Here is a 14,870-nt window from a genome sequence, read left to right on the forward strand (position 1 = left end):
TTAATAACTTTTTATTTACAAGATATATGCATGGGTAATTTTTCAGCATTGAAGTTTCAAAACCTTTTGTTCTAATTTTTCCCCTCCTTCCACCCATCCCCTCCCCCAGATGGCAGGTAGAACAATACATGTTAAATAAAAAGATTCTTTCTTTACTGTGACAATAAAACATCTATAACTAAAACTTCTCTAAGTCCTAATTTGTGGTTCAAAGTTCCATAGCCTCTAACAGGGTTACTTTGTGGACTCAGGTTTTTATATTCTCCAAGAAATGGTAGCAGAAGAGATAGTTTCTTCCATCCATGATCCTGCAACCCCTGTTCTTGATAATAACCTTCTGATTTTGAAGAGGTTCCCAAATGGTAAAGTAATGTACCCAAGATCACATGTATAATTATAGAACAGACAGAGAAATCAGATATATATCTCAAGGAACAGGCAAGGCTTGAAAAGCCTATTTCTCAAAAATATTATTAAATGAAATAAACTGAATCATTTACATAAATAGTTTTTAAATCACTTTTAAAACTGGAAGAAAAAGTAGTTAACACCTAAAATTTTTTTCTTAAGCAATCAAATAGATGAAACCATTCCAACAATGAGGGATATACTGAATTCAAATATGTGTGTGTGTGTGTGTGTCTCTCTCTCTTTGTTTACTAATAAGTGTTTCTTCAAAAAGTAAATGCCCAAGAGTTGGAGCATAGATAAACAAACTATGGTATATAAATGTCATTGGGCTACAAGAATAAATAAATATGTAAATAGGGAAACAAAGAAAGATTTATAAATTCATATTCATATTTATGAATAGATGCAAAATGAAATAAAAATAGGAAAACATCATACATAATTATAATAAACAATAGTGACAACAAAATAATCAAAACTGAAAACTGTCAAATAATATTGACTAAACTTGGACACAAAGAAGAAAAAGAAGACACCTCTTTCCTCTGACCTCCCTCCTTCTTTGTATAAATCTGGACTCTGTGTTTCTCAATGCAACACACACAAAATCAGAATTTTTAAATATGTTGATTTTGCTGAATTGTGTTTTTGTCCCTCATTTTCTACTCTTTGTTGCAAGGAACTGTTCTCTAGGAATAGTTTTGCAAGGAAGGCTACGTTGGGACAATGTAAAAACAAAAGATATCAATAAAAATTTAGAATCTGAATTGTTTTAAAAGGCCTACATTAAAAAAAAAAGTTTATAGGTAAAGTGATTGCTGGTTTTACTTTGTTAAAAGGTTTACTATGACATGTGAAAGTTTGCTTGTATTAACTATTTTTATTCTGCATGTGTTTGTTTCTGTGGATTCAATGTGTAACAACAAAAAATTTTCATCCTATGCAGAAAAAAGATGTGCAACCTACAGTTTAATAGAGTGCCCTATTCAAACCTCGTTATCTAAAGTTGGACTAAATACAGAATCAGGACTTAAATGATATAATCTGAAACTGGACTTTAAAAAAATTGAAATTCCCACAAGTTCCAGTATTAAAACTGAAGCTTGATATTTCTTAGTTTCTCATCTTAGTTCTTTTGTTCAATTAAATGCTTACTACATTTGAGATAAGAGAAATTCAAAGATTGAAAAGATAGTCTATTACCCAAGAAATAGACAACTGAATGTTTTACAGGAAACACTGATAAACTAAACTTTTAAAATAAAGCAAGCAAAGGTGATCCAGAACTTTTGAGTCACCAACCTGTTCATCTGAAATAGAATTTCCGTTTATGTCTGAGGAAGGGCTTATTCGGTCACAAGGAAGATTATCATCAGATACGTCAGTATTATAACCACTGCCAGTTGGGGAATCAGAAGAATTATTGGATGTCAGCAGTCCACCTCTTTCTGTGACATTAGATTTACCCATAATTCCAATAGTATTGTATAAAATAGCACCAGATTGTCTTCCTCCTATAAAGAAAGATGTTCATTTATTAAACCAGGAATAGAAAAGTATTTGAATGCTATTCTTTGAAGTATTTGCTTTTTTTCCTCAATAGCATCTTATTTTTCCAAATATATGAAGATAGTTTTCAACATTCATTTTTCTAACATTTTGCTTTCCAAAATTTTCTCCCTTTCTTGCTTATCTTCCCCCTCCCAAGATAGCAATCAATCTGATACATGTACAATGTTTTTAGACGAATTTCCATATTGTCATATTGTACAAGAAAAAGCAGACCAAACGGGAAAAAAAAGCAAAAAGCAAACAAACAAGCAAAGATGAAAATATACTTCAATCCACATTTAGTCTCCATAGTTCTCTCTTTGAATGTGGATAACATTTTCCATTCCAAGTTTATTGGACTTATCTTGGATCACTGCATTGCTGTGTCTTATCATAGTTGATCACCACATAATCTTCCTGTTAATGTGTGTATACAATATTCTCCTGGTTTTGGTCACGTCAATCCAGGTAAGTCTTTCTAAGCTTTTCTGAAATCATTTGATTTGATGACAAATGCTTAACATTTCTTCAGTCATTCTACAACTGAGGGACATCCACTCAATTTCTAATTCTTTATCAATATAGAAAGAGCTGCTATAGACATTTTTGTACATGTGAGTCCCTTTCCCTCTTTTATGATCTCTTTGGACACAGTATCCACAGATACTGCTGGATCAAAGGGTATGTACTATTTAGCCTTTTGGGTATAGTTCTAAAGTACTCTCCTAAATAGCTGGATCACTTTGAAATTCCACCAATAATGCTTTACTGTCCCAGTTTTCCCACATACCCTCTAATATTTATTGTTATCATTTCCTATCATATTAGTCAATCTGATAGATGTGAAGTAATACCTCATAGAGTTGTCTTAATTTACATTTCTCTAATCAATAGTGATTTGGAGAATTTTTTCATGACTATAAATGAATTTAATTTCTTCATCTGAAAATTTTCTATTCATATTCTTGGGCCATTTATCAATTGGGGAATGATTTGTATTGTTATAAACTGGATTCAGTTTGTTTTAGAAATGAGGCTTTTATCTCTGAAGTATTTGCATAAATTCCTGAATAAGGGAATTTTATGATTTTCTCTACCAAAAAGATTTTTGCATAAAAAGCCTGCAGAAATTGCTGTTATCTAAGGAAATCAAAGTTTATATTCTCAATATTACCATATAATTAAAACTGAAAGCTTCATGAAAATTAAACTTTGTTCTTTTTTTGGGAGAAGGGGGTGTGAGGCAATTGGGGTTAAGTAGCTTGCCCAAGTTAATCCAGCTATTAAGTGTTACATGTCTGAAGCCAGATTTGAGCAGGCCCTCCTGACTCCAGGGACAGGACTCTTCTTTGTTCTTTTCACACACCTATATCCATATCCATGCCCTCTTTGTCCTGTACCCTTCATGCTTTCTCACTGGGAATCTATCAACTTGAAATATACTCCTTTCCCATATTTGCCTTGAAATCCTTGGCTCCCTTTAAAAATTAGCTCCAGGATCACCTTCAGGCCTTTCCTGACTCAGGCTCACAGGTGCTTATATCCACATTTCTAAAAGTGTCTTGTATTTATTTTACAATTCTGTGTGTACCTATAGATCAGAGGGTCAGAAAACTATAGCCCACATGCGAAATCCTACCTGCAATAAAATAAAATTTTATTTAGAAATATAAAAACCATTCTTTGTTGTAAAAAGTAGGTAGCACCTGGATCTATCGTTAGACTGCAGTTTGCCAGCTCCTGCCATAGAGATCTTGGTTGTTTTCTTCTAGAGAATGCAAGTTTCCTTAAAGACACAGATTTTTGTCTTTGTATCCTAAATCCTCTTTTTTAAACTTTACTACTTCCCTAAAAACTCAGCTCAAACTTGACTTTTTCCATGAAAAGCCCTGATTCCTGCTCCCCACACCCAGTTTTTCCCTGACCCTCAACAAACAGAAGCATGTAAGTGCTATGAGGAGACCAACTACTTCATTTTTGATTTTGTCTCCTCAATGCAGGCCTGGTATGATGGCACAAAGTGAATGTCTTCATACAGATTTGACTGCTGACTATTTTTTAGGTATCATCTTCAGGATAACAGTAATACATCTATCTACTCCAAACATTTTGAATTTCATTGTAAAATCCCCAGCACAACCTCCCATGTGATATTCACCTTTTATTGTCAAGTTTTCCAGGCCACATTCAAACATGATCCAGCCCCACTTTTCTTGGCTAGGCCCAACTCGAGTTACATCTGGAATGGCTTGATGATCAGTTTCATCCACAAAAGTAAATTCATCCAACTCCTCAAGAGTAAATAAAACCTTTGACTTTTCAAAAGGAATAGCAGTAATGGCGCAGGTCCCATTATCTATTTCAAAAATAAAGTAAATAACAGTTCTTTTGTGAGTGACTTATTGTGAACAATTTTAACTACTGATAGATTGAAATTCTTAAAAAAGATAATTTGCATTTCATTAGCATACAACCTTTTGAAATTCCCAAATATATATTTTTAGATAATAAGTGGATAGCTTTTGTTTGACTTTTTTTAAAAGAGGAAAATCTATGAAATAGGATATAAGTCTTCAAAGGCAAGAAAGATTGTCTTTAAAACCTAGAATAAAAACTACTGGGGGAAAAAACTGAAAATAGTTGTATTTTCATATTCATATCACTATGAACATTCCATGTATTCATCATTAGGTAGACAAAAAACAAAGTAAAACAAAGTTCATTTATCATTCAGCCTTCCCACTTGTGAAAAAAAGAAAATAAAAATTCTTAGACTAGAATAGAAAATCACAACATAGTAAACTTAGTCATATAAAGATCTCCCTGAGAAAGTTATCTTCCATAAGTACTCTACAGATAATTAGGGCTCTATCTTGATTATGATGAAAAAGACTTTTTTAAGATAGTTCAGAGACATAGTTCATTTAAATTCTTTTTTAAATTAGCAGCAACCCTTTTCATGGCACTGCAAATAAGCAAGAAAAATGAAGGATGTGCTATAGATCACACACAAAGGATAGAAATCATTACCAAAGATAAAACACATCATTTGGATTACATGAAAAATAACTTTTGCACAAACAAAAATTAATATATCTAAAATATGAAGTAGATGCCCTTCAAATGGGAAAAGGCTAAATCAATTAGGGAACATAAAGGTAATAGAATATTATTGTACTGTAAGAAATGATGATGAGGGGCAGCTAGGTGGTGCAGTGGATCGAGCACCAGCCTTGAATTCAGGAGGACCCCAGTTCAAATCTGCTCTCAGACACTTGACACTTCCTAGCTGTGTGACCCTGGGCAAGTCACTTAATCCCAGCCACAGGGAAAAAAAATGATGATGAGCAGAAAATCAAATAAACATTCAGATGAACTGATACAGTGAAGTCAGCAGAGACAGAAAACAATATACACCATGACTACAGCAATATAAATGAAAAAAACCTATCTCATTAATAAACAGAAACAAATGTTTCAACATTATAAAGAACAAGCATGGCCCCAAAGAAAAAAAAGAAAACTCCTCTCCATTCACACCCTCAATCCACATCTCTTTGCAGAGATGGGTAAGAGGTCCTCTCACAAGAATGGTGCATATATTTTCTGATTTTTTTTTTTGATGTATTGATTGGTATAAAAGTAAATTTAAGTGATATAAAAACAAGACAGCACCAAAAAATTTTTTTAAAAAATTCTCTGAGAAGAGTTCTAATTAAGATTGGCAATGTAATACATCATAGAAAAAGCCTGATCTTCTGATCTCAGTAAACATCTTTTTAAAAAAAAAGATTAATGATAAAGAATACAAAATAAAAACAGAAATAAGTCTTTGCACCCAGGTCAGAATTGCACAAGATAGCCCAATTGATCAGGAGGAAAAAAAATTATCAGGTATATAGGCCAGAAGCTGGTGAAAGCAAGTCTCATACCTGGACAGCCAATGCAAACTCTGGTAAAGAAATTGTGAACCAGAAGAGGAAAGGAGTAGATCACAAAAAGGAAATTATGGAGAACTCCTCCAAGTGAACCAAAAGACAACCAGGATACTTGAATATAGAATGCAGGAGACATGTACCTTCCCAAGGCACCTGAAGCTGAACATTCAGGAAAGAACTCCTGAAGAAGGTGAAATTGAGCTAAATATTCAAGGAAGCAAAAGATGACAAGGGAAGGAATGGGGAGAGACCATTCCAGGCATGAGGGAACAGCCAGTATATAGGCAGGGACAAAAAGGGACTGCATACCAATATGATGGGACCATATAAGGAGAATGGAAAGGCAGGAAAGAACTAAGCAGGAAAGTTTTACATTGGCAGCTACAAAGGGTCCTGCCCTTATTAGCTTTTTCCTTGCCTGAACACTATGAAGATAACAGAGGACCTGTGAGTTCTGCTTCTCTTTGCTCTTCTTCTGGCGTTTTTTTCTGGTGAATCTTTTAAAACCCCTGAGCCTCCTTCTTAGAAACCTGAGCTAGACACGTCTTTATTCTAGAGCAAAACTACTTAGAAATTTCATGAGTTTAGTCTTGCTGGTGCTCTCAGACCAACACTAAAAGATAAGTCTCAGAAAAATCAATAGCTGGTTTCTCTCCAGATATTTCATTTGAATGGGAATAGAACAGTCTCCTTCCATTTGGAGTCTTTAATGAATAGACTCTTTATAATAGAGTGGCAAACCCCTTTGGGTTACATCTTGCTTGATAGTTGCAGGAAGAGGTTCAATAAAAAGATCTCTCTATAGCATTAAGGACTCATGAATGAAGACATACAGGGGAGAATTTGCTCTATTAAATCAAATGCTTTTCATAGTTAACCAACAATAAGCACAAGGGGATCTTATGTCCTTTTCAATTTTTATTCTGACCTCTTCTCTCTTAAATACCTTGCCTTTGTTTCTATCACTGTTTTTCTCTTGATAAATCTTAGCCTTGGATGATGGTCATCACCTGCCTTTCCCGTCTCATTCAGAAATTGAATGAAGCTGGAGGAAAGCCTTGAGTCACACTAAGTAAAATACAAATCCATATTATCTAACCTTATCTGTGCTCTTAACAGCAATAACAAAGTCCTTTTATTTTTCCTTAATCTAGTTGCTATTTCACTCCTCACAAAAACTATTTTAGAATATTCTCTCCCTTTCTAAAACCTCTTATACTTCCTCTTCCCTTTCCTTTAACTGAGTTCTTCCTTCCAAAGTTTTTGAGAAAACAGGCCATTCTTCATCTTAACACCCCTCAACAACAACTCCCACATCCCCCTAGCTTCCTGGAACTGACAGGTCCTGAGTGAAACAAAGTAGTCATCTTTATAAAAACATTTGATTGCATCCTGCTCTATCTTCTTCAATGGACTGCATCCTCAATCATCCTCCCACCCTCAAATCTCCAGCCTTTTCCTTATCAGCTAGTTCCTTGTCTACTCCTTTTAAACAAACCCAAATCCACCTCTTCTTTAAAAAAAAAAAAGAAAAAAAAAAAAACTTTGCTAAAACTTATCATTAACTCAATATATCTCTGTCCTATATAGCTCTGTTTTTCCTTTGCATATTGTGTACTATATATTTTAAAAATTAGGTTTTGGAAAACATTGTTCAGAAAAGAGATCCATAAGTTTTATTAGGCTATCAAAAAGTCCATAACCCCCTCCCCCCAAAAAGATTAAGAAATTCTGTCCTCTACTCTCTAAGAAATCCCATCAGCTTCCAAGGGTTTTACTTCTCAATTCCATATATCTACCCTCTCTTTCTCCCCTTAGTTTTAATTCTATATCACCAATTACCTGTTGGACATTTCAAACTAGATTATCATGGATATATATGAAACAAAGTAAAAAACTGCACTAATTTTTTTACCCTCTAAGGCCTATTTCTTCTTAAACTTCCTGATTTCTATCAATGACACAATCATACTCTCACTGCCTTAAGTTTATAACTTGGTGTCAACTCAACTCCTCATTCCCCATCATGCCACACATCCAATCAGTTGCCAAATCCTTTTGTTTCAACTTTTACAAACATCTTTCTTATGCAGTCCCTCCTCTTCACTCACATCTTAATCCAGGCCCTTGTCATCTCTGCCCTAGATCAATTTCCCAATTGATCAGTCATTTGATCAGTCAATTGATCAGTCAAAAGACAGTCATTGCAACAGCTCATAGAGCTGCATGTCACCACTGTAATTTTCCTTCTGTGCAGATCTGACCATGAAACTCCTTTCTTCTCCTGAATCCAGTGGTTTCCTATGGTCTTTAGGATCAAATATAAACTCCATTGCTTGGCTTTTAAGGTCCTTTACCATCTGGTCCCCACCCCTCTGACACTCTAGAATCAGTTTTTGCTCCACAATACAAGATAGTAACAAGGCTCTGCATTCATATAGTGCTTAGAGTTTTATCATTAACATTTCCTATACAAACACATTTTCATTTCATTTTAAGAAAAATTCTGGAAATTAAACTGCATTAAATTTTGCTCTCTGTATTATAGAAGAGCAAACAGGTTTAGAACCACAGTAAGCATCTGACTTAAATTCTTTGCTATTTCTGGGTATCAGGCCATCTCATGAAAGACAGACCTTTCAAAAACCCTCAAATGCACTTACCTTTCTTTCTTTTTGCTGAGGCAATTGGGATTAAGTGACTTGCCCAGGGTCACACAGCTAAGAAGTATTAAGTGTCTGGGGCTGGATTTAAACTCAGGTTCTCCTGACTTTCAGGGCTGGTCCTCTATCCACTGCACAAATTAGCTGCCCCAAATGCACTTAACTTTCTAAGGAAAGCCTATTGGCAGCTTTTCCTGGGGCCATTGTTCCTCCTCATAAACCTGTGACTACTTTTCTATACTTCTGTCTCTTTCTCCAATGTGTTGTAAAAGGCTAGAACTGAGCAAATGGACTTGGATAATGTAACATGTGAGGCTAATTGCCAATTGGACAATTCTCTATTAACATGTTTGAAGGATGACCCTCCCCAACTATTCTGTGCTGGCTGGATTGGTGGGTGTGGACAAAGAAGGGGAAGTGACATGAATGGATGGAGTAAGAGAAGGAAATTGATTCATTCTCCTGGAAGTGGAGAGAGAGGAAGGAGGTATGGAGATTGCTAGATCTAATCCCCTGACTGCAACCGCAAAAGACCAAGAATAAAGACTTTATCCTGACTCCTGCTGATTCTAAGAGATCCAGGGTCCCAATACAACATGAGGGAACAGAACATATAAATAGCCAACTTCAAGTTCCTACCTGTTCTAGAAAGAGTGATATTCAGGAGATAAATAAACTAAGTTTTGGTTTTGGCCCTTTTTGAATCTTACTAGAATATGAGAAACACATAGTTAACTCTTTGCTGTAAACTGACTGAAGTAATCATACTATGTACAACCACTTCTCTCTTCTGACCAAACCTGTGATTTCACTCTGACCAGAGAATTCCCAAATGGGCATTCTCTCTTTTGAGGCCAATCAGAATGGCTTAGCACCCCAAGAGATTCTAGAACTGGTCCAAGGCTGCAGAACCTGAGTGGATCAGGGAACACCTTTTTTAAAGATAATTTTTCCAGTCAAATAAAAATAATTTGATGAGATAATCCTACCTGTTGTATCAAGGCCCCTAAGCTGTCCATGTACTCTATGGATGTTTAACTTGGCAGCAATTTCTTTCCCTTTTTCTGCTCCAGCATTAGATCGCAGAGAACCAGACGACTGAGGCTGCATTTTGCTGGCATGGACATATCTTTCCAGGTTTGATGTCCTACCAGGTTCTGTACTATTTGACGTATCTTCAACCACACCTCTTTGATAAGAGAAAATAAAGTAGTATTTGAATGAGTCATTCAATTTTTAATGTCTCTAATACATGAGTACTTTTCTACATTATATTAAAAGCTAAGATTATGTTCAATAATTCCTAAATTAAAATCAAAAACTTTTATTATGAATTTAACCAACCAAATTTTATGTTTTTCATAAAAAAAATGAATTTCTGCTTCCTTGCTCTGACAACATTTTACTCTTACATGCTAGGTACTGTAAAACATGAATTTCAGTTTTCAGGTATATGAAAGAGATCGTTGTTTTTTTAAAATTTTTTTTAAAGATTTACTTTATTGAAACAGCATTCTTAAGGGAAAAAAAAAAAACCATTTCTTTATACCTATTCATACGAACTTGTGTAGCAATTCTATCAAAACACAATGCCACAAGGGAAACATGAGTCACACTTCTCCCAGAAGCTGTAGGAGATTCTTCTACTGAAGCTTGCAATAAACACAAGTTTACCTAAAATATAAAGTGTGCCAAAGAAATGTTAGTAATATCATCTAGATTAACTAAAGCCAAAAATTATTATAGTTTTTTTAAAAATTTGACAAAAACTTCACATTTATCCTTGAACTTCAAAGTGTGTAAAGTTTGTATATCTGATGCAAATACGACAAATACGAATATATACAATTTCAAATTTAATCAAATAATCCATCTAAAATGTGAGAAGCCTTTATTTGAGCATTGATTAGACACTGTCACTGTAATGTCAGAGCCATTTTAGAATTTACATTCCCACTGTCTTTAATGATTTAACATAAATTTAGCATAGGTTAAAAAAAAAAAACTCAAAATCATTTGTAAACTCTAACAGTTCAGAAAGCCAAGTGGATGAAATACTAAAATTCTTCTTCAGAATATTCTCCCAAATGCCACCAAAAAGATTACCTTGGGAATGCTAACATTGGCCTGAAGACCTTTGATGGTTACATTATCTTGCTTGGGCCCAAGATTTGTCTGTGCTTGTCCTTGATTGGCCCGTACTGTAGTTGGGTGCTCAGTTTTTGTTCCTCTAATATCCTGCTTAGAAGACAACTGAAAAGAAAGAAATGGTGATGACTATTTTTACCAATATTCACACCATTAACAATTTTCAGAATTGTCAACATCTCCTCTTTTTAAACATATCCACAAGGTTATGTTAGTTTGTCATTTAAGCACTCAGCTTCTGAGACTCAGAATCTCTGGTCTAACTACGTGGTGCCCTAGATCTGGGGCCTTAATACTAAAGTTCAGTTTGCTAGATGGAAAACTAGTCAAGTTATCTGAAGAAGGAGGAACTCAATGCTATGTAACTGCCATGTACGTGGAGGGCAAGCAGAGGGATAATAGATGGATGAATACACAACTTTTTTTTTAGTATATTTTTATGAACAAAAATCAAAATAATAATAGTAATGATGATAATTAGGAATAACAATGGCTAATATTTATATACTACTTTAAAGATTTGTATATAGAAGTATATAATTTATAAGATGTATAACATATGCTACTTCACTTGATCCTTCAAAAAGCCCTATAATATGCCATTATTATCCATATTTTATAGGAACTGAGACTCAGAAACTGCTTTTCTTGGTTTAAGAATTCCACCAATAGCAAATCTACCAAAGTACACCCAGCTCAGTCTAGTCCATAATGTACAGATTTGGAGAGATATAGGATTCCCAGAGAAGTTAAAGTGACTTGTCCAGGGTTATACAAATAAATGAAAGGTATCTTGAAGGAGGTAATATTTGAGCTGAACCATGAAAGGGACAAGGGATTGATTTCATGAGACAAAAGGAAGAAAAGCATACTATGAGGAACAGTTCTGCACTCTAGGAACCAGACCGTGATTCACTGATGTGGGGACTTTCAGTCAATCAACTTGCATTTAGGTAAGACTATATACTAGGCAACATACTAAGTACAAAGTAAGGACCAATATAAGTCAGTGCCTTCTCTGAAACTTTTAATCTTAAGGTAATGACTAAGAAGAGTACCAGGGAAAAGGCAGGTCCTCTGGTCTCCCAAACCAGCTTGCACATGCTCTCTCTCTCTCTTCTACCCCTTTTCTCTGGCATCTATACCTACATCATTCCTCTAAATTTACTGTACAAAAAACAAAAACCATAGAAGGTTACAGTGACATCACAAAATACAATGCCAATCAACAGTCCCACCCCTCTTTAAAGTTATAAAACTTTAACTCATCCAGCCAATTCCTTCTCCAACAATCAGAGCACCCAATTCTAGAACATACAAAAGTTTTTCAGCACTCTGTCATTCCAACTATATGGGTTAGGAACATTATAGTCTGTATTAAGTGACTTGGCCATATTAAAAAGACAGTGAGCACCACTTAGGAGTTAATGCCTCCAGGATCCCATCCACTCTAAATCTATCATAATATGATCTACAAATAAGAAAACAGGAACTGTCCAACAAACATCTTAAATTGATTCTAGTTAAAGGAAAATCCTACTCTTCTTCTCTGTTTCCCAGTATAATCTCATTATCAACCAAGATTCTCCCTCTAACTAGATTACATTACACTATAGAAACCATAGTCAATTTCATATAATGGATCACATGGCTGGAAGCATCAAGTAAATCACATATTTTGTTCTAGAAGAGAATAAGCTAAACTAATTAATGGCAGATTCAAGCAATTAAACTCCACCTCACATCAACCTCACCAAATTTGGTCTGTCATAAACTTAAGGCACATGTTAACTGCTTCTAAAGGTAGGGACTCCCAAAAAAAAAAAAAAAATATTTAATAAAACAGGACTAGATAAGAGCAGAAAATCATGCTCAGAAGTCCATGATTTTGATTAAGAACTTAAAATTATAAATCTATTTTAGAAACATAATTAAAATAAAACTTCATGTTTTTAAATGTACTTGATTGCTTCTATTAATCCTCAATACCAATGCATGTCTGCTTTTATGAGAGGAGTACAAGATAAAATAATTTTATACCAAATAGGAAAATTTCACAAACACTAAATTAAACAATATCATGTCATTATTATTTGAATATATTACAATTTCTGTAAGTTGAGTATTCTTCTTCAAACCAAATCCCTGGTAAATTTAAGATAAGTTTCTTTGCTATTCTTGACTCCATGCCTCTTCTCTGGCTGTCCCTTAGTCCTCAAATGCTCTCATTTCTCATCTCCTGAGCTTCCCTGGCTGACTTCAAGCCCCAGCTACAATCTCACTGTCTTCAAAAAGCCTTTCCTAATTCCCCTTAACATCAGTGCTTTCCTTCCATTGATTTATCTCCTATTTTGTCTGTGAATAATTATTTTCCTGTTGTCTTCCCTAGGAGATTGTAAACTCCCATGAGGGAAAGCGTTGTCTTTCACCTTTCTTTGTGAGTCCAGTGCTTAGCACAGGGCTTGTAAGTACTTTGCTGACTGACTGGGAAGACAGATAATCTTACATTTTCAGAGAAAGTTGTCTTGCTGTTTTGTACGGCTTCTCTCAGGACCTTTGAATGAAGATGATCCACTATTGAAGCTGGGTGTCGGGTACTAGCCCAATGAACCATTGCTTCGATATATCTGCAGAAAGGAAAATAAATATGGATAGCAAAAAGGGGGTCAAAATGAAATTTACTTAACGCTATGACCTGAGTAAGTAAAGCCAATATAAGTGAAAACCATAAGAAATTATGTGCAACAATTCTGAAATACTATATGACTAGATAATTAGACAAGACTCTCATTCCCAAATGCTTTTCCCAAGAACAAGGACTCAAAATTAAGTCTACTTACATTATTAAAATAATTCTCTAATCTCTTACCCTTATAAGATTACAATATACACAGTTGCTTTCCAATTAACTTTTTGTTAAAGTAACGTTATTCTAGTCCTCAGTCATCTCCATCTCTGTTGAACTTCATTAGTTTGAATAATTTGTCACATAATTTTATGATGTAATTTAATTAAATGGCACCATAATTTTCTTACCATTCCCCCTTTCCCCCTAAGGAAAACTGTTCACCCTCTGAAGAGAAAGAACAGGTCTAACTGTCTTTATTGCAAAGCATACAACAGGAAAGAGTAAATAGTAGATTTATCACAAAAAAAGTTAATTAACAATCTAGATTTATCAGGTTAGGAACATGGGGAGGGGTCATGCTTTGTAATCTCACATTTAGAAGTCTGTGGTAACTCAGTACAATAGTTATTCCTTCCACATTGCGGGGGTAAAGAGTTTAGTACCTCCACAATCCAGAAAATTCTCATAAAAATTTTTGGCCTTCCCTTTGTACCAGAAAAGAAGTTTGAATTATCATGGTATTAAAAAATAAAATATGATTATAAAATACTCTCTCTCTCTCAGACACACACACATTCCTGAGTTTCTAAATTTTTCTGTATCATCTGCTGTCCTTCACATGTTGTCTGCAGCTTGTGAAAAACTCATGCAAAAATTCCCATTTAATTTCTTATGCCAACTAGAGAAATCATGGTTGCTATGGGGAAAGCTGTATTGTGGAAGAGATAACTGTAGTTGTTTTTTGAAAATATCCCCATCCCCTTTTTTGGTCTTTCAGTTTTCATAACCTCTATCTGGATTTCTCTTTTACCCTCATCACATTTTGCTCTGCATCATCCTTGAAGCTATATTCTTCTATTAGATTGTTATGAGGAGAAAAACTGAGCTTTTTTCATACTGCAACTCCAACTCCTAGCACAAACCCTTGCACATAGTAGTTACTTGGTAAATATTTGTGGGATTTGAATTTCTTTTACATAAAACAATTCTGTTATTTAGGTCATTTAAAGAAGTTATTGTAAATGTTTGATTACAATAGCATCACTTGATGATGGAAGGGATGTGCTTTAAAAGAAAATACCTGTCAAACAACTGTTTGGACATGTATACATATATTATATTTAATTTATACTTTAATATATTTAACATATATTGGTTAACCTGCCATGGGGTGGGGAGGAGAAGGGGGTAAAGAGGGGAAAAATTGGAAGAAAAGGTTTGGCAATTGTCAATGCTGTAAAATTACCCATGCATATATCTCGCAAATAAAAACTATAATAATAAAAAAAAAAAAAACCAAATAAAAGAAAA

At 34.5% G+C, this 14,870-nt stretch overlaps 1 protein-coding gene across 7 annotated transcripts in view; it reads right to left on the reverse strand.

The window, feature by feature from the left end:
- Window positions 1–14,870, reverse strand: part of BLTP1 (bridge-like lipid transfer protein family member 1) — a 232,472-nt gene that overhangs the window by 128,057 nt on the left and 89,545 nt on the right. For all 7 annotated transcript variants that reach the window (XM_074274114.1, XM_074274117.1, XM_074274118.1 and 4 more), the window contains 6 exons: window positions 13,218–13,338; window positions 10,670–10,816; window positions 10,113–10,237; window positions 9,553–9,752; window positions 4,121–4,318; window positions 1,714–1,925 (listed from right to left, as the gene is read on the reverse strand). In XM_074274114.1, the coding sequence (XP_074130215.1) occupies window positions 1,714–1,925; window positions 4,121–4,318; window positions 9,553–9,752; window positions 10,113–10,237; window positions 10,670–10,816; window positions 13,218–13,338 (1,003 nt within the window). The remainder of the gene's footprint in view (window positions 1–1,713; window positions 1,926–4,120; window positions 4,319–9,552; window positions 9,753–10,112; window positions 10,238–10,669; window positions 10,817–13,217; window positions 13,339–14,870) is intronic.

The sequence above is a fragment of the Sminthopsis crassicaudata genome, chromosome 6 (assembly GCF_048593235.1).
Source record: "Sminthopsis crassicaudata isolate SCR6 chromosome 6, ASM4859323v1, whole genome shotgun sequence".
Lineage (NCBI taxonomy): Eukaryota > Metazoa > Chordata > Mammalia > Dasyuromorphia > Dasyuridae > Sminthopsis > Sminthopsis crassicaudata.